Source organism: Aspergillus melleus (genome assembly GCF_016097325.1).
Source record: "Aspergillus melleus strain CBS 546.65 chromosome Unknown contig3, whole genome shotgun sequence".
In the NCBI taxonomy this organism is placed as follows: Eukaryota; Fungi; Ascomycota; class Eurotiomycetes; order Eurotiales; family Aspergillaceae; genus Aspergillus; species Aspergillus melleus.
The window spans coordinates 768766-785892 of record NW_025763372.1 but is presented as its reverse complement, the minus strand read 5'-3'; the positions used below and the strand labels follow the sequence as shown (position 1 = coordinate 785892).

At 49.7% G+C, this 17127-nt stretch overlaps 6 protein-coding genes across 6 annotated transcripts; 5 read left to right on the top strand and 1 right to left on the bottom strand.

Moving 5' to 3' along the window:
- Positions 1-1326: 1326 nt before the first annotated feature.
- On the top strand, positions 1327-3126 carry LDX57_005291 (proline iminopeptidase; the record flags this gene model as incomplete). Its single annotated transcript, XM_046086969.1, has 9 exons — positions 1327-1369; positions 1433-1668; positions 1723-1967; positions 2039-2124; positions 2178-2342; positions 2394-2414; positions 2463-2601; positions 2662-2758; positions 2815-3126. 9 exons carry the CDS (start codon positions 1327-1329, stop codon positions 3124-3126), a joined length of 1344 nt encoding a protein of 447 aa, XP_045942935.1.
- Positions 3127-3461: 335 nt separating this feature from the next.
- On the bottom strand, positions 3462-5794 carry MON1 (guanine nucleotide exchange factor MON1). The gene is made up of 3 exons (XM_046086968.1): positions 5006-5794; positions 4084-4946; positions 3462-4010 (listed from the first exon to the last, which is right to left on the bottom strand). The coding sequence occupies exons 1-3, from the start codon at positions 5595-5597 to the stop codon at positions 3798-3800; spliced, it is 1668 nt and encodes a 555-aa protein (XP_045942934.1). The 5' UTR covers positions 5598-5794; the 3' UTR covers positions 3462-3797.
- A 91-nt stretch (positions 5795-5885) lies between these two features.
- On the top strand, positions 5886-11943 carry DOP1 (cellular morphogenesis regulator DopA). The gene is made up of 5 exons (XM_046086967.1): positions 5886-6091; positions 6172-6296; positions 6360-6509; positions 6575-10510; positions 10565-11943. Exons 1-5 carry the CDS (start codon positions 6001-6003, stop codon positions 11825-11827), a joined length of 5565 nt encoding a protein of 1854 aa, XP_045942933.1. The 5' UTR covers positions 5886-6000; the 3' UTR covers positions 11828-11943.
- Positions 11944-12947: 1004 nt separating this feature from the next.
- On the top strand, positions 12948-13841 carry LDX57_005288 (uncharacterized protein; the record flags this gene model as incomplete). The annotated part of the gene is made up of 2 exons (XM_046086966.1): positions 12948-13067; positions 13140-13841. The coding sequence occupies 2 exons, from the start codon at positions 12948-12950 to the stop codon at positions 13839-13841; spliced, it is 822 nt and encodes a 273-aa protein (XP_045942932.1).
- Positions 13842-14756: 915 nt separating this feature from the next.
- Positions 14757-15321, top strand: LDX57_005287 (uncharacterized protein; the record flags this gene model as incomplete). Its single annotated transcript, XM_046086965.1, has 3 exons — positions 14757-14866; positions 14931-15036; positions 15241-15321. The coding sequence occupies 3 exons, from the start codon at positions 14757-14759 to the stop codon at positions 15319-15321; spliced, it is 297 nt and encodes a 98-aa protein (XP_045942931.1).
- Positions 15322-15765: 444 nt separating this feature from the next.
- On the top strand, positions 15766-16933 carry LDX57_005286 (putative HIT finger domain protein; the record flags this gene model as incomplete). The annotated part of the gene is made up of 2 exons (XM_046086964.1): positions 15766-16027; positions 16203-16933. 2 exons carry the CDS (start codon positions 15766-15768, stop codon positions 16931-16933), a joined length of 993 nt encoding a protein of 330 aa, XP_045942930.1.
- Between the last annotated feature and the right edge of the window lie 194 nt (positions 16934-17127).

Below are 17127 nucleotides of genomic sequence, written 5' to 3'. Positions count from 1 at the left end.
AGCGATCAAGCGATGTGAGAGAGAGAGGACGAGAGCGTAAGAATCCAAGAAGCGTAGAAGGCCAGTTGATGAGTAGATGAGTAGATGTCTTGGTTGTGAGAGTTGGTTTTCGCCAGTACTTGCAGCCGTAGACACAACACCTTGGATGTGTTATTGTTCATCAATGCAGGAAAACCCGCAGGAGTTGTGTTGAGTGTTCTATGCAGACACGCAGTAGGACCATCTCGATTAGTAGTATATGTGATCTACCGAGTGGATAAGCAGCCTTGTGGCCTCTCAATACTACGCAGAAATATTTAGAATATGGTGTCCGCTGTCTCGACTTCCAGACGAGATGAAAGCCCTTCAATGTTCAAAACTAAGAAAGGGCCCCCTTTGCTCTTCCTGAAGTTCTCTTACGACATGTCAGATCATGACAGAAAGCGACAACTTGAAGGCGTGGAGCATTCTGTCTTTGTCGCAACACTGGCAAACTTGCATAGGGACCAAACCTGAAGGATTGCTTGTTTGATTGATCTAAGCGGTCGTTTGCAAACGCAACTAGGCGTTTTTCATCCCAGAAGCAGCCAAAGGCCATCGAGATCATGGCTTTGGACCCGGAATATACGCCGCGGATAGCTTAGGGGAAAGCTTGTATTACATTGGATCGGGCGCTGCGGCTGTAATGGTATTCAAAGACCCAGATATAGACAGCGTCAATGTATGGCAGCTCAGCAGCTCTGTCTATTGGAGAACATGGGTGAACAGATGGCTTTGGGGCTCAGACGTCACTCCAGCGCCGGCAGGGTATGCTACTGCGGACTTCATCGTGGGCCGTATCAGCCAGATGACAGAACATTGGAGGTCTGGTGGAATCAGTTCTTTTACGCAGTCAAATGAGATCCAGCTCGTCGAAGTCAGCTATAAAGGCTGCCAGGCCTTGGCTGACTCACTGCAAATGATCATCTTTGTTGATCCCAGATAGTTTTTTCCTATCATTTGTATCGTTAACCACGATTGCTTGGTCTGGGTAATTGTTAAAGTTGAATTGGACGTTTTCTCCTTATCTCCCAAGATATTAAAGGCAAGTGTCTTATCTGTATTGTAAATCAAAGACTCGCTTGGTCCAGAAGAAAACATTCTTCGTCAGTCATCAACAAGTTGACCTGCGTGATAACTAATAAGTCAGGGGGGTGTGTGAAAGATCAGAGAGGTGGATGACACGAGGCGGGGTGGGGTCTCCATAAATGCAGGTAGCGTCCGCCCGTCTTTACCAGCCTTCTTGTTTTCCCCCCGTGGCCCACCAGCACACTTCGATTATAATTTGCAGCGAGACCAAGCGCGAGAATGGCTGCCAAATTAGTCGACCGGATAATCCACAACGTTCCAGGTATGTTTCAGTCATCTGGAATGTCCTATTGTCGGTAGAGTGAAATCCTGACGAGCGGGGAAGGCAAGCTTCGAGTGGCCGAACTATTCTTCGATGTTCCCATCAACTACAGCAAGCCCAATGATGGAACCTTGAGACTCTTTGCTCGCAGCGTTCGTCGTCATAACAAGCCAGTTCAGCCGACAAAAGATGACCAACGCCTTCCGTGGTTGGTCTACCTTCAAGGGGGCCCTGGAATGGGATGTCGACCCCCGCAGGAGTACGGCTGGATTGGAACGGCCCTTGAAAAGGGCTACCAAGTAAGTAATTAATTCAATCGACCTCGCGATCGGCTTGACTCACATTCGCATCAGGTCCTCTTTCTAGACCAGCGCGGCACGGGTCTCAGCTCAACTATCACCGCTGGCACCCTTGCTTTGCAGGGAAACGCAGTCAAGCAAGCCGAGTACCTGAAGCATTTCCGCGCGGACAATATTGTCCGGGACTGCGAAGCGGTCCGACGCTGTCTCACTACCGACTATCCCGAAGGCGAGCGCAAATGGAGCATTATCGGGCAGAGCTTCGGCGGTTTCTGTGCGGTGACGTACCTCTCTCTGTTGTAAGTCAAGAGTCCTTGTAATGATTATGTTACACTCCATTCGCCCTTCTAACGGTCAAATCTCTTCGAAGCCCCGAGGGTCTGAATGAAGCTTTTATTTGCGGTGGACTTCCCCCCTTGGTCGACGGACCGGATCCAGTCTACGCGCTGACCTTCGGTATGCTGAACATCAGATGCCAACCACCTGCATTGCCCGCTAATCAAAAGTAGAAAAGGTTGTGGAGAGGAACCAGGCTTACTACGCCAAATTTTCCGGAGATGTCGAAAGGGTCAAGCAGATCGTCAAGTACTTGCAAAATAACCAGGTGACCGTGCCATCTGGAACGCTCACTCCGGAGCGGTTTCAGCAGTTGGGTATCATATTTGGCATGCACGGTAATGAACCTAAATCCTACAACATCGATACATAAGGCTGACTCTGACTAGGGGGGCTCGACAGTGTCCATGGTATGACAGACCTTTCCAGCCCAAATTCTCCAAGCTGACAAGGAATAGACCTCGTGCTGCGTGCTTGGAACGACCTGCAGTTGTTCGGTTTCTTGACTGTGCCAACACTCAACGCAATCGATAGTAATGGCGGCTTTGACAGCAATATCATCTATGCTATTCTCCACGAAGCCATTTACTGCCAAGGGTAAGGAATTACTTCCCGTTTCATCAATCACAACCATGCTTTCTCATTAACAAACTCAAGACAACCCTCGAACTGGTCTTCCGATAGGTACCGTGCGGCCAATTCCCGATTCCACATCAACACTGATCTGCCAGAAATCTGGTTTACTGGTGAAATGGTATGTCTCTTTCCCACAGTTCTCGCTCTTGGAGCTAACAAAAAAACTTCATCTAGGTCTTCAAAGATATGTTCGACACCTACGACGAGCTGAACAAAGTCAAAGAAACAGCCGACATTCTCGCCACGACGAACGACTGGCCCGCGCTCTACAACGAGGCCCAGCTGGCACAAAACACCGTCCCTGTCTACGCCGCGTCCTACGTGGAAGACATGTATGTGCATTTTCACCACGCCTCGAACACAGCGGCCAAGATCAAGGGCATCAAGCAGTTTATCACGAACACCATGTACCACAACGCCATCCGCAGCAAGCCGGATGAGCTTCTGCAGCAGCTTTTTGCTCTCAGGGACGACACCCTTGACTAGCCTGTTCATGTTCTCGCATGCTTTGCGAGAGAGCTATGCTAGTTATTCGTCGTTATCACTTGTACGTAAATGGCATGTGTCTATTATCAGCTGCATTCAATACGCTAGGGGGCGTTACAGGCCCCAATCCCGCCAATAAATGAGCCAAAAAGCTACGTATATGATTCTACAGTTTAAAATCTCGTATTTACAATTCATCTCTGTGGCAAGGCCACGAACATCATAATATGCAACCATAACCCAGAAAACGATAAAGAAAAGAAAAAAACGCAGGTGTCAAAGAAAGCAAGAAGGTATAGAGCTTATGTAGTAGAAAAGAATAAAGATATTACGATCGCTATTCAAAAGACCTTCAAACAAACGAGTCAATACGAGTCATGTCCAAATGCTGATAGAAGAACTTACCGCGCCACCGATGATAAACAATCTTTCCTCCTCCTGCTGTACCCATTGAACGATTCGGCTTGCGCTCTGAGCAAGCGCATTTCGATTGGCGTTGGGAACAGCAACGCAGTAGAGTTCAAACACTGGCGTGACCCATGCAAAGGAGCTAGACGATTGGGACACGCAATGGTGAATTTTGACATGGGAGTGCTTGGCGTGGATGCTTGCATGGAGATTGTTGTATGTTGATAAAAGCCTGCAGGATTTTCTCAGTTTCTCGGTATCGATTATCGTCCAGTGCGGAGATAGTCTACGAACCTTCGGCGACGTGTGGCAGATATGAATTCAGGGTGGTAGGATGACATGGTGAATTGTACGTTCGCCCGCGACTTGTACAAGAAATGATGCAGAACCGTTCCGGGGATGATGTCGGTGGTGGTTGGCCGGCCTTTATCTATAGCCTCCTTGATAATCTTGATACTGCCGTTCTTTTCCATTTGCTGCGTGGTAGGTGTATGAATTAGCACATGTTGGGTCTAGGAGACAGAAGTAATGGAAGGTGATTGGTCCTACCTCGACAAAATTGTTACGCATCTCTTGCATTTCAAAAAAGCTTTCTTTATTTGTACTGATCAAAATGATAGCGACCGATTCTTCCTTTGTGGTACTATCGTCTGCAAAGTTGCCAGCATCTTCTCGAAGGTCAAGAAAGCTGACATACATATACAGATACCCGCCACTGTTGAATCCGGGCAAGCAGACTGGGATCCAGCTCTCGCCACCACCAGCCTTGACAGCTTCAGCTTCAAAAATCATATTGAACAGAAGCTGCAAGTCGCCAGGATGCAGAGAATGTTTCTTGGGTCGTACCACGCTGACTAGTCGACCTCCGGCAACGACCAAGCCGTAAAGAAGACCAGCGACCTTGGTCTTGAGCAATGTGTTGTTGATTGTTTGGCGGTGGGATTTGCGAATCTTTAGGCATTCCAACGCCGAAAGCAGAGTTGATGGAGATCCTTTTGTAAAGCTGTCTGCCAAGGTTGCTAATAGAGTCTCTGATCCTTGGAGCGGTCGTTTCAAATCGGTTGACGGGCGGACGGAAAATAAATGATTCAAAGACGGAAGAGTCAAAGTGGATAGAATTTGCATATATAAGGCTTCGAGTTGGAGCTTTAGCTGCGTGTCACTCTCAAGAAATCGACTGATTGCCACCAGGTATAATGGTCCTTTGGTTAAGACCACGAATTTGGTATCGCCAGCTGTAAAGCTGCTCAACCTGTCTTTGGAGTCTTCATAAAAAGAGATAATGGTTTGGATGACACCAACATATGTTGATATCAGTCCCCCGTCGCCATGCCTCGTCCAAATCGGCTTCCCAGCAGCGGATAGGATGAGGTAATGCTTTCTCTTAGCTTTCCATTTTTCTAAAACCATTTCTGTATTGAGCGCAACTGTTTAGTGAAGCTTCCATCTCAGCGACAGGAACATTACCGACCTTCATGTTCTCCTTCATCGCCTACTTCCCCAACCCTCTCAAATTCACTTGCAAAACCTTCTTTGACATCATCAGCCTGAAATTCCGGGAACTGAAGCAGTCCGGTGCTTTCCTGTTGGCCAGCCCCAGGTTCTGTTGCAATGAAATCACTGAACACATTCTCCACGTCACTTGTTTCCGCGTACGGTATAGAGCTTCTGATACTGGCGGAGTCGCCAGTTTCACTCCCCCGCGAGCTGGCCAAGTGACTAAGGCTTGCCTTAGCCTTCAATGCCCCCTGGGGGTTGAGAGTAGCATGGCCTTCCTTTCCACTTTCCCGAGAAGCGATATCTGTCAGCGAGATAGCTGTAGTAGCACGGGACTGGAGGACCGTTTGTGTCGAGCGGCAGGACGCCGCCCCTTCATCCAACAGGCTCAATGTACCGGGGCGTGGGGGTAACGGCGGTGGTGGGCCTTCGGGGCTGACGCTGCGGCCCCTGTTGCTGGAATTCACAAATTGATTCGAGGAGGAGGATTGTGAAGCATCATCGTTGTGCGTGGTCGGGTCTTCGCTGGGGGTTTTTTGCGACTGGGTCTGAACAGTCAAGTCCATGTTCCAAAGCTCAGCTTGTCCGCATTGGACTCTGGGCCGGTCGATGTGCTGATCGGGTTTGTTCAAGTAATGCAAGATCTTCTCATCGAAGAGAAAATCGTCCCAATAGCCGGGAAGGAAGAGAAATGCATCGTTCGTGGGGGAGTGGAAGTGGGTTGAGGGGAATCAACCCGAACGCCGCGGAGGTGGAATGGAAGTGCCTGCGGAGCTCCTCCAAACTAAGGCCGAAAAGGCGGCCGCCAAAAACACCTCCGCCTTGTCCTTGCGGCTGCGTGTCTTCACGTCGCAACTACCGACTGGCTGTTGGATCTCAACCGCAGCAACTACACTTCCAATGCGCGAAATATGACGAAGTGCGGCCTACTGACACTCTCTTCACTGTCGACCACACGAAATCCGCACCATGAGCCTTGATCCAAGCTCGTTTCCGAGGTCCAACTCCCCCGCAAGCTCCGAGAGCTCCCTTACGCGCTCCCGCTTACGTGCCAAAGAAGGTCTGGAATCACTGGCCCTGAAACAAGTTCTATTGTTATCGCCTGCACTAGCTTAACAGAGCACTGACCGATGGAGATAGAGCCTCTGCGAAAGGATAAGAACTATCGTCGGTATGCGTCGAGCGTCGAACGAGCCCTGTCGCTGTTTGACACGACCTTGCAAGAATGGGCCGATTACATATCGTTTCTTAGTCGGCTGTTAAAGGTAGGATTGCATACACTCGGTCAGTGTGAATTGTTCAGCTTGCTAATGGACTCTCCATATTAGGCCCTCCAATCTCATCCCCCAGATCTACCAATCGTCCCTCACAAGGTGCTTGTCGCGAAACGGCTTGCACAATGCTTGAATCCGTCGTTACCCTCTGGAGTCCACCAGAAGGCGCTTGAAGTGTACACATATATATTTGATTTGATAAAGGTTTGCGCCTCCTTGTGGTGTCTGCTTCTAAGCGCCTCTGCTAATCATCTGTCTCACCTACATAGTCCGATGGATTGTCGCAGGACCTACCTCTGTACCTTCCGGGTATCGCGCCGACTCTGACATTTGCCTCTCTCACTGTCCGTCCGCTGTTTTTGTCCCTGGTGGAAACACATGTATGTGGCCTGGAGCCATGGGCTATTCGTCCCGCCTTGAAGGCGATCATCTTGGCACTTTTACCAGGCCTTGAGGAGGAGACGAGCGACGACTTCGAGCCGACGATTCGATTGGTCAATAAATTCCGTGATATCTCAAGCCAGATGGACACCAACCGACCAGGTGTGGAAACAACTTCAAGCGGCCAATACTTTTGGCAATGCTTATTCCTTGCTTCAATCACCAGCCCCAGCAGACGGTCTGGTGTTTTGGCTTACTTGAACCGCTATCTCCCAAAATTGGGCATTACAGACCGTAGGCCGAGCAAGACGGAGGCAAGCGAAGACATGCCCCAAGATGTTCTAATAGCGGCCGACTCAGTAGTTTCTCCTGAACCAGGCTTACTGATCCGCTGCTTCGCATCTGGACTATCAGATGAGCAAGTCCTCGTCCAGAGGAATTTCCTCGACTTGCTTGTTACGCATCTTCCGCTCAGCTCCCCTATTTTGCAGGGTCGAATTACAGACAGTGATCTTCGCAGGTTGATTATTGCTGCCGTTGGCGTTGTCTGGCGACGTGACATGAGTTTAAATAGACGATTATGGGCTTGGCTCATGGGACCTGAACCCGCCAACGACAGGCCTTCTTTTGAAGGCAGCAGCATGACATCTGAAAGGCAAACACCTGCGGTCGGCAGCCAGGAGATCTCACAGTCGGAATACTTTAGTCGCTTTGGTCTGAACCCGCTGATTGGAGGTCTTCTCCAAATGATCGAGCAGGACACACGCATTCCCTCCGAGAAGACAAGACCCTTCCGTATATCACTCTCATTGATGGACCGATGGGAGGTTGGAGGATACATCGTGCCAGCAGTGTTTCTTCCTATCATTCGGAGCGTCCAGGCCTTTGAATCGGGAGCGCCGAAACCCCAATTTGACGAGGTATTCCGTAGCGCGAGTGCTTTCTTCGATGGAGTCGAAAGTGGCATTATCTTCTCTGAACTCCTTCGTCTAGTTGACTGGAAGTCGGGTGAATTGAGTCACAATTATGACCAGATATTGAGCAATTTGAAGCTCGCCCAGTTCATCTTGGAGAATTTCAATGTGCGAGAGGAAGACATGGTGCTTACCCATGTTCCGCTACTAACGCTGTCGGTCCTTGTCAAAATGCGTGAGCTACCAAAAGAAGATGTCTCCTCAATGACGGAAGATCAGTTGCAGCTTTTGGCTAACAGCCTCTCGAGGGTGATGCATGCTCTGACGGGGCTGATTACAGAAAGGGCTTTCTCAAGGAAGACCACCTCTGATAAAGGGTCGAACAAATCGTCAACATCTCAAATTGATGACTCTGAGGCCCTACGCAAAATTCATGGATTCTACGATCAAAGCAAAGGCAGCCTGGATCTGCCACCGTTGCCCTTTGCCCCTAAAGTTCTAGGTGGACTCATCGTTAGCAAAGCCCATGAACTCGCTATTTCCGCTCTCGATCATCATGATGTTGCTTTGCCGATCCATGACAGGGTCAATCTTCTTATAGTATTGTTAAGAAAACTGCCGAAGGCGCGTGTTCTACGCGATCGGCGATTTTACCTTGCGATTTGCAACCGAGCGAACATAGATCAAACCGATCCGTCTATTTCTTCCTTCTCATCCACCTCGGCGATTGCGTCTGCCGTGACAAGCTTATATTCCATTCATTCTCCTGGATATTATGTCAGCTATGAAGATCTTACTGATCTGATTCCGTCACTCGTCAAGCAGCTGTGGCAATTCCTTTCGCCATTGAACCCAAAATATCACGTTGAGGCGGTTCGTTGCTTGTGGCGCCTTCACTCAGTCTCCTGGCCGGACCACATTGTCGAGGCTGCTATAACATCTTTAATGATTGACTCATCGTCAGCTGCATCTCGCCACTTATCATCTGAAGAGCAGATCGGCAGATATTTTGTGCTATGGAATCACAGTCATCATGGGACATATGACCCGCCACCAAAACACAAGAATGAATCAGTACCACCCCATTTACTCTTCCAATCGTCGATACTGGAACGGCCACTTTTTGTTGTTCTAGATCTTTTATCCCAGGGCCCGAGTGAGGCTTCTCACCTAGTCGAGCAGTGGCTTCAGGATCTGTCATCGATACACAAAGTTTTCCTTATACTCATTTCGAGGCTCGAAGCTTTGTTTTTACGGGTTGACCAATCTGAAGCTGATACAGAGGGCTTGACGATATCTCCCGATGATTACAAAGAAGGTAACTATCTGTTGGAAACACTTCATAGCTCTCTATCTGCCGTTTCGCACAATGGCTGGGTCGCTCTTTTGACCCATACACCACCTCAAGTTGAGAAACATAAAGACTCTCGCACCTCGGAGGACCGTGCCGAAACAGAATCTCTGCATTCAACCTTCTTCCAGCATACCTTGAAGGTAGTCAGTGGAAAGATTACCAGTGCTGAACAGACATCCCTCGACGAGGTCAAGTTACAGCAAAGCGCCCTTCTCGTCATGCGCCAGCTTCTGCTGGGTCCCGGCGCTGAAAGCATCGTCGAGTCCGGTATTGACGCTTTTCTTGTTGACCGACTCTTGCACGTCCTCGATGCGGGGGGCAACATTGCCATACAAGGGGCGCTTATCGACACCCTTCTTGCAGCATTGAAGGTTCGCTTTGCTCAGGCCTATCTACCCCCGCCGCCTCCTAGGCCGAAGCATCAGCGAGCTAGCTCGCGAGAACGCCTAACGAGTCCATCTATATTGTCTTTTACGAGTGATAAAGCTGAAAGGCCTCCTGCGGTGTCAATCTTACCACAGCCTCCGCCACACCTGCTCGACTGCATTCTCAAGGGTATCAGCTCGCCAAAGTCCAGAGAGATTGTGGAAAGATGGACTGTACTTCTCTGCGAGGTGCTCCCATTGTATACAGGGTCTATTTTCCAGATCCTGCTGTTGCTGGTGGAATGCTTCTGCAAGGAGATCCAACTCTCGTACGCCAGTCTTCAACTCGCATTCAAGCAAACAATCAAATGGCGCGAGGACCGCTCCGAGCATGCAACTATTGCATTATTAGCCGGTCTTGAGACCTGTATTGCAACTGCTCACGAACGCCTTCTTTTCGAAGAAACGAATACACCAGCCGCAAAAAGTCCTGATCAAACACATAGTTTCTTTGGAAACATGGTGTCAGGTGTCTTTTCTTCGGACGCTGGTCACAATCGACCGTCGGCTGCCAATAACAGACTTACAGTGCTGCTGTGCTTCCAAGATGCTGTGCGATTATGCTTCTCTATCTGGTCATGGGGCGCTGTGGAACGGAGTACTCTCCCTCAAGATGCGGAGTCTGTTGCGTCATTCCAGTATACATCCTTGCGCATGAGGAACAGATCCCGACGAATCTTGGAACATCTCTTCACCGCGGAAGCTCTTGAATGTCTCGAGACTCTGGTGGAGATGTGGACTAAGTCAGATCCCGATACTTCATCTCTCATCTTCAGTCTTATCCATACCCTGGACGGGTCTAGACCCAAGATCACAATACCGGCCGTTTTCAATGCAATCTATACGCGAACTAATCCATCGGCACTGGATCCAAGCCGTAAATCCACTCTGTCATCCTCCCTGACGGAGGCGGAGCTGGCCGGGTTTCTAGTGGCATACGCCAAATCCCTTGACGATGATGTTTTGGACGAGATTTGGGCTGACTGCACTACCTTTTTGCGTGATGTTTTGAGTAACCCATTCCCGCATCGGCAGATTCTTCCTCGCTTGGTTGAGTTTGCTGCCATACTAGGAGCTAAGTTAGATAATACAAGCTTCGGCGATGACCGGCGAATGCGAAGGGAGCTTGGGGTATGGATCCTTTACCACCACACGAGTGCTTCGACTAATATCAATTTTCTCTAGGATGTCTTACTTCGCTTACTTACAGCCATTTTCACGAGCAAGCCTCTGGGCTTGTCTCAGGAATCCGGCCTAATGAGTCGAGCCTCTCTGGACCATGATAATTCGTCCGTACCTCACATGGGACCTGATGATATGCTAAGCATTCTTTCCTTATCCATGCCTGCCTTCACAACTACCTTGGGTGATTCGGATCGTATCAACTCGGCCGTTTCTGGCATCTCGACCAATGTGATTGCTCCCCTGTTGCGGTCGCGTCTTTTCCCAAACAACGTCAACCGCAGTTTCATGGCTCTTCTACAGCACATAGCGAAAGCCCCCGCTGCAGCCAAAATCTGGAAGAAGGATATATCTGATGCCTTCAACGATCCCAGGTTTTTCGGCTCACAGGTCGACTTGGTGAAAGATGGTTGGATGACTCTGTTGCGGCAATGGGTTCTCGCCGACAAAGATCGACTGTCTGAGTTGATGGCTCGTCTTCCTCCACCAAGCACTGCTGGTATCATGTTTGGTGTAGGCGCATCCGCCGCGCGCCTGGATGCCGACCGCAAAGCACAGCTGAACCTTCGCAGGATTGCGCTGCTTATCTTGTGTGCAAATAATGACTACTTCGTTGGGGAATTACCAGGTCTCCTCCAGAAATTAGAAGATTTACTGGGAGCTACCATCTCATCCTCTCCCTCGTCGAACACGCGAGCCGAAATATTTATGGTTTTTCGGGCGCTTACCCTCAAGACCTCGACCAATACACTAGCACCGTTTTGGCCAATTATCAACACCGAGCTACAAGAAGCCATTGCGGCCATACCCCTCGGGCTCCATCAAGAGGTATACAATCCGTGCTCGCTGCTGCAGGCGTGTAAACTGCTAGACACGCTGCTGGTTCTTGCGCCCGATGATTTCCAGCTTCTCGAGTGGCTGTACGTCACGGATACAATTGATGCCATATATCCCCCTGATCGCTGGGAATCTATGGCCCTTGCCGACGAGATATCTCAGGGCATTGGAGTACGAGCATCACCATCTCCGCGCACGCCCACGAATCCGGATGAGACCGACAACGATCCGAAGAAACCGGGCCTAACGGCGGATTGGATCCGCGAAACTGCCAAAGACGAGATTATCGAGCGCGTCCTCCGTCCATGGTTTGATCAGCTTAGCATCCATGCTTTCGAGAGCACATACAGTATGGGTAGTCCAAGCTTGGAAGTATGCCAGGATGATCTGCTGGCGGACCTGTTTAACGAGAGCACCATGGCCAATTGAGCGATTTGACTTTTTTTTTTCTTCTTTTTAAGAATTTCGTTGGCAGGTAGACTCGATTGGTTCTTAGTTTGTAGGTAGCGTGTGTGCACTTTATATGAATATATGCATGTATATACAAAATTCCTATATGTTTAATAAGATTTGCAGACTAGGTTTACTGATAAGGCATAGCGTCGAAATGAGACATACATGACGCGTCACGAGCTCACTTGGTGTGGTAGTCGACAAGCAATACGGAGTACTTCCTGGATGCATTTACATCCCTTTACTCAAGGATATCAGCCGTCCCCAGAGTCTGGCTGTTCACTTGGTGAGTTCATCTACTTGTCGGATGAGGGGATGGATTTCTTCTCTACGCACCGTTTCACATCAACTCGCATTCACGTCCAGACTGCCTTGCGCAGCCCATCTCACGCCATGTGTGACTGGATACCCAAGGTAAGGCTTTGCTGGATTGAGGACTATGGCTGACAAGTTCCTCTGGTAGAAGAATGGGGTGGTCAAAGTGCATGAAAGACCGAGGCAACAAAGGGAGATCGAGTATTGCGGGTGGGGGGAGATGGGAAGAGAATGGACAATAGATGCACCACCCATCAACAAAGCAGAACTATGAAAGGATGGATGAATTTCAACGGCCCGAGCCCTCCATTTATAGACCTGCCATTGTCTGTCCGAGGCTGCTCTGGATTCCCCCGATTCTCCAACGGTCTCAGCCCTCGGCATGCCCGACAATTTCGAATCGTTGTCAGAGGCATCTTCAAAGAGCCATGACGTCGAGTTTCTTTACGGCTCCCCCAGGTATAAAAACTTTCGCCGGATCCAAGGTTTCTCAACTTGACAATAATGGATGGCGGTCGAAGTTGGAGTGAATGGAACCGTGCCGTCTGATCGGGTTTGCCGGCGGTTATCAGGATTGATTCGGAAGATGAGAGAGAGAGAACCGGAACACGCACTTTGCTGGTGAAAAACTCTTTTGGTGACTAGGTGCTGGGAAAGGTATAAAAGCCGGGCTCTAGTCCACCTTCCTGGTCCACAGAGCACAGTCGAAACCGTTCTCAACAACACACAGAAGTCATTCTTAACAACACAGACGAAGTCGTTCTTAACAATATAGACAAATATGCCTTATCCGGTAAAAAAAATCTCACGGCTTGCGGCCATCCTGGATGAGAATCAGGTTCGACATGTTCTTGGATTCGACATGAACATTATCCTTTGGGAGTCGCCCTTGTGCTTGGATGTGAGTGTATACCCATAACCACCAACATGGTGATAGCATCGGCCGTTTTAACTAACAAAAGCAAACCTACAGGATGTCCAGTTCATCGTCCATGACGAACACTTTCTCAACGCCGTCGACCTCATCACCAACGCAGGGTACACGCTGTGTACCGATAAAGAGTGCCGCGTCGTGCAACCGTCCAACCCCGTCCAGATACCGGAAACACACTTCCATTATTCACAATGGCCAGAGTCCATCGCCCTCGGGGTTTACAAGAAATCTAACATCTACTGGGCACTGCCGGACTTTCCGATCGAGCATCCCGAGCCCAATGATCCCAATTTCATGCTCTCCAACGATCCTCGCCTACCTGCTCATAATCCGTGGGATCCACCCTGCTGGGCAGCGGACTTATACCCGGCCAAAATCCTCACGCCTGTAGCAATGACCGAAACTTTAATCCTTCTGGCCAGTCGTTATGTGTATCATCCAAATGAGCTAATGCGTGGCTGGCTACGGTTTCAGAATTACGCTGTAATGCATGCGAAGGAAAAGTGGGTTAAACCCGAAGATCTTCAGCCGCAGTTCCGTACTTACTACCGTCTCTTGTACAGCGAGCCGGTGCCTGGACGGAATTTGGGGTTAGATGTACAGGAGGAGCTTGCAAAGCTTCGCCGAATGATGCTCGATAGCATGCCTCCGCCTCAAAACACTCGCAAATGGTCGAGCCCGGAGCAAATTGAGAGTTATGAGAAGTATGGGGCTCACACTCTGTCCAATTACTGGCCCTGATCGCTTGTGGCAGTTTCCATCTATTCATTGGAATGGCTTGTTTTGTCTTTTTTTCTTGTTTGTTGTCTTGTTGTTCTTGTTATTTTTAGTTAAGGCCGTATTCCAAATCAGATTTCCCCGATGTCTGTCCTGAACCTACCCAAAAGTCAAATGTTAACCAAAATCATTGAAAAATAGAGGGGAGGAAAGACTTGAAGGCGAATAGATTTCTCATCTAATCATGGTGTATCCCTAATATAGCACTACATATAACGAAAATAATAGTGCACGAAATCGGTTTCCCTGAGTAAGTGGTCCAAAGATTAGGCACGGATTGTTCTGGATGAGAGAAGTTTCAGAAGGCCTAGGTCTCAGACAAGGCATACGTAGAGCCGGCAAACGGCAAGTGGATAATCGACGCTTCTGTTTGCATTCTTGTTCTGCTGATTGGGAGTTTTCGGTTGTTTCTCGTCTTTCCCTTTCCTTTCCTTTCCCTTTTACTCTTTGGAGAAGTACAGGTGGCTGTTGAGGGAGGTGATTGGTTTTTCGATCCGGCGATAGAGCTTTTCCAACAATGAAAGGAATCAGAAAGGACATAAGGAGAAATATAACTATTTAACTAGTAGTTAGTCAAATAGCAGGATGTCAGAATATTAGTAATGCAGCCAACGTGGGTAGTCGGCGCTAACCCCTTCCAGATAGCTTGCAACGGTTCCCGCTGACTAATAAGGTCTTCCCCATGGGAGCCGCCAACGTCACTGCGCCTTCGCCCTCTCCTTTCCCTCTGGCGATTCCACCGTGTAAGGTGATCAACGTCCCTATTCCTTGCCACCGCGAGATGCTCTGACTAACTGGGCACCCTCTTAGACTCCATTCAAAAGGATCTGGAAAATGTTTGCTTTCAAGACGGCGCTACCTTCAATGCGCTCTGTCGCAATGACGCGCGGACTTGTCTCCGCACGGAGCTTCTCCAGCTCGGCATTCATGAGAAACGTCGCCACCTCGTCGCTGCCCGCTAAGAAGCCCGTTGGGGCATTCCGTGGAGGGTGAGTATCAATAGTCCTTGTTTCCCACATATATCACTCGGCGTGAATTGACCTCCTTCTGCAGACTGGTTGGGTTTCTCGCCGGTTCCCTCACTGCCGGCGCTTCCGTGTACTATTACATCCTGGGAGAATACCGCGTGTCGAACGAGATGTTGACTGAAGATATAAGTGTAAGTTTGGGTTTGGCTCTGTTCGCTAACTTTCATCTTCTTCCCACTCTCTATGTGACGTTTTCTGTGTCCTAATCTCTTCATTGTGTGTTTTTGGACCTCACTGTCTAGCGGCGAGCTTGCTGGGCCTGGATGATAATAGCCCCAGTTATATCTTTTATGTGCCCACTTACCCTTGAGAAAATTGCTAACTTGCACTATCAGGCACTCCAATCCGCTACGCATAGACTGCAGAAATACATCGGAGAGCTGGAATCGAAAGTCGACCAGCTCAGGAAGAAATGAGAACCCCACACACATACGCTATCCTACGGTCTTTATCCCTAGTTTCCTTACCAGTTTCTTGCGTCTTGTTTTTGAGTTCTTTCGGCGTCTTGAGCAAGCTATCATCTATAAGTGCAGTCATCTGTGTTGTATGGGCGAATGTTGTAGGAATGACAGCATGAGGGTGGCCCTTTCCCTCCCAACACGTGCCCTCTCAATATCTATATTTGTAACAGTATTCTTCTTACCATTAAAAAGAATATCAACCCACTTTTAATCCACGAAAGCCAACACTGCAGAACTCATAGCTTCCCCTCCTACCTCCAAAGGCCCAGCTGCGTCATACGATCGCCAAGACTACAAACAGTGCAAACACAGGCGCTTCCCTTCCGCCTCCCGCGGCCTTTGATCCAATCCGTCTTTTTGAACCGTCCGAATTAACCCGATAATCGCCATCACCACACCATGTACTCCGTCGAGGTGCTACCGAGTTCGTCGACCCATCTCACTCCGGGATGGACCTACGTGCCTGATCGGGGCTTCGATCCCGCCAAAGCTGCCATCACGCCCGCCATCGGTCGGAAACGGGGCATTCGCGATCCAGGCCGTGCCGATCTCTCGTCGCGACAGACCAACGCCATCGTCCGACACCTGGCGGAGCTAGATCGCGAGAATCATAGAGACGTGCATATTCCTGTCCCGACGAAATCGAAGGATTCTGGTAGAGGTAAATCCAATCCCCCTCTTCCATGTCCTGGATTTGTTCAACCCTGGCCTGGCTGGTCATTTGCGCCAACGGTACTTCCACCAGAAACTCTTCTTCCTCTACGAGACAAAAGAAAAAGAAGACCGGAGAAAACAACACATAGAAAGACACCGACTAACTCAACATCCCAACCCAGGAACCCGAGGCAAAGTAACATCCAACGTGCGCCGCATCCTTCAATCCCAAAAGACATTCCGGAACTACCTCGACGACGAAGAAGCCGCTCTTGCGCAGGCCACCACGCAGTCCTCGAACGCCCAGCGACCATCCATCCACGGCCTTAACAAAATCACTAAGCCGTCGTCTTTACGAAGAAGTTCAACGCCTGCTACCGGTGCCACAACGACGACGCCGAAAGGCGCAGACTCCTCCGCCCGACAGAAGAATAAGCAATCATCTGCGCGGTCGTCTGCGTCACGGAATACGTCAACGACGCCGGCGGTGCAGCCTTATGCTCCTCCCGCGGACGAAAAGACACAGACACGGACAGATAAGACGGCAGAAGGAGGAGGAGGATCGGGAGAAGGAGGCAGCAACGACGACGGAAACCCCCAACCCGAAGGACAAGACGACGACCTCAAACACAATAACGAACTCATCCAGTCCCCTCACGACAATGACCCGCTCTTACGATCTTATATCCCCTCCGCGCCGTCAGAGCGCATCATGCAGGCGCTCTTGGCCGAGCCCCCGTTAACATATAATGCGTCGCGAGCGGGCCCGCCGATGACGATTAAATCGAAGCGCCATTTCTGCTGCATGTGTGGATACTGGGGGAAGATTCGGTGTAAGAATTGTCATCTTAGGACTTGTGGGTTGGACTGTTATAAGGTGCATGAGGATTCGAGGTGTGGGGCTTTCTTTTAGTGGGTGTGCTTTCTTTCACCCCCAGGTTCTGTTGAGATGTCGACTCAATGCATCTGCGGCTTTGCAACACATTCTTCAGCTTGCACTGTCATCCTCTATGAGGTTCAATTTCTTTTCACGAGCCTACGTTGGAGATGCTCTAGACCCGCAAGACAATCAGGCCAAGGATCTCGCCTCGTGGTTCAAGCCCATCG

Bases quoted from the DNA above. Each gene is read 5' to 3' on its own strand.
- MON1 (XM_046086968.1), bottom strand. From the start codon at position 5,597: ATGGACTTGACTGTTCAGACCCAGTCGCAAAAAACCCCCAGCGAAGAC. The intron at 4,947-5,005 runs GTCGGTAATGTT...CGCTCAATACAG, and splicing joins CGATGAAGGAGAACATGAAG to AAATGGTTTTAGAAAAATGG. The intron at 4,011-4,083 runs GTAGGACCAATC...CCTACCACGCAG, and splicing joins TGCGTAACAATTTTGTCGAG to CAAATGGAAAAGAACGGCAG.
- DOP1 (XM_046086967.1), top strand. From the start codon at position 6,001: ATGAGCCTTGATCCAAGCTCGTTTCCGAGGTCCAACTCCCCCGCAAGC. The intron at 6,092-6,171 runs GTCTGGAATCAC...CGATGGAGATAG, and splicing joins CCGCTTACGTGCCAAAGAAG to AGCCTCTGCGAAAGGATAAG. The intron at 10,511-10,564 runs GTATGGATCCTT...AATTTTCTCTAG, and splicing joins GAATGCGAAGGGAGCTTGGG to GATGTCTTACTTCGCTTACT.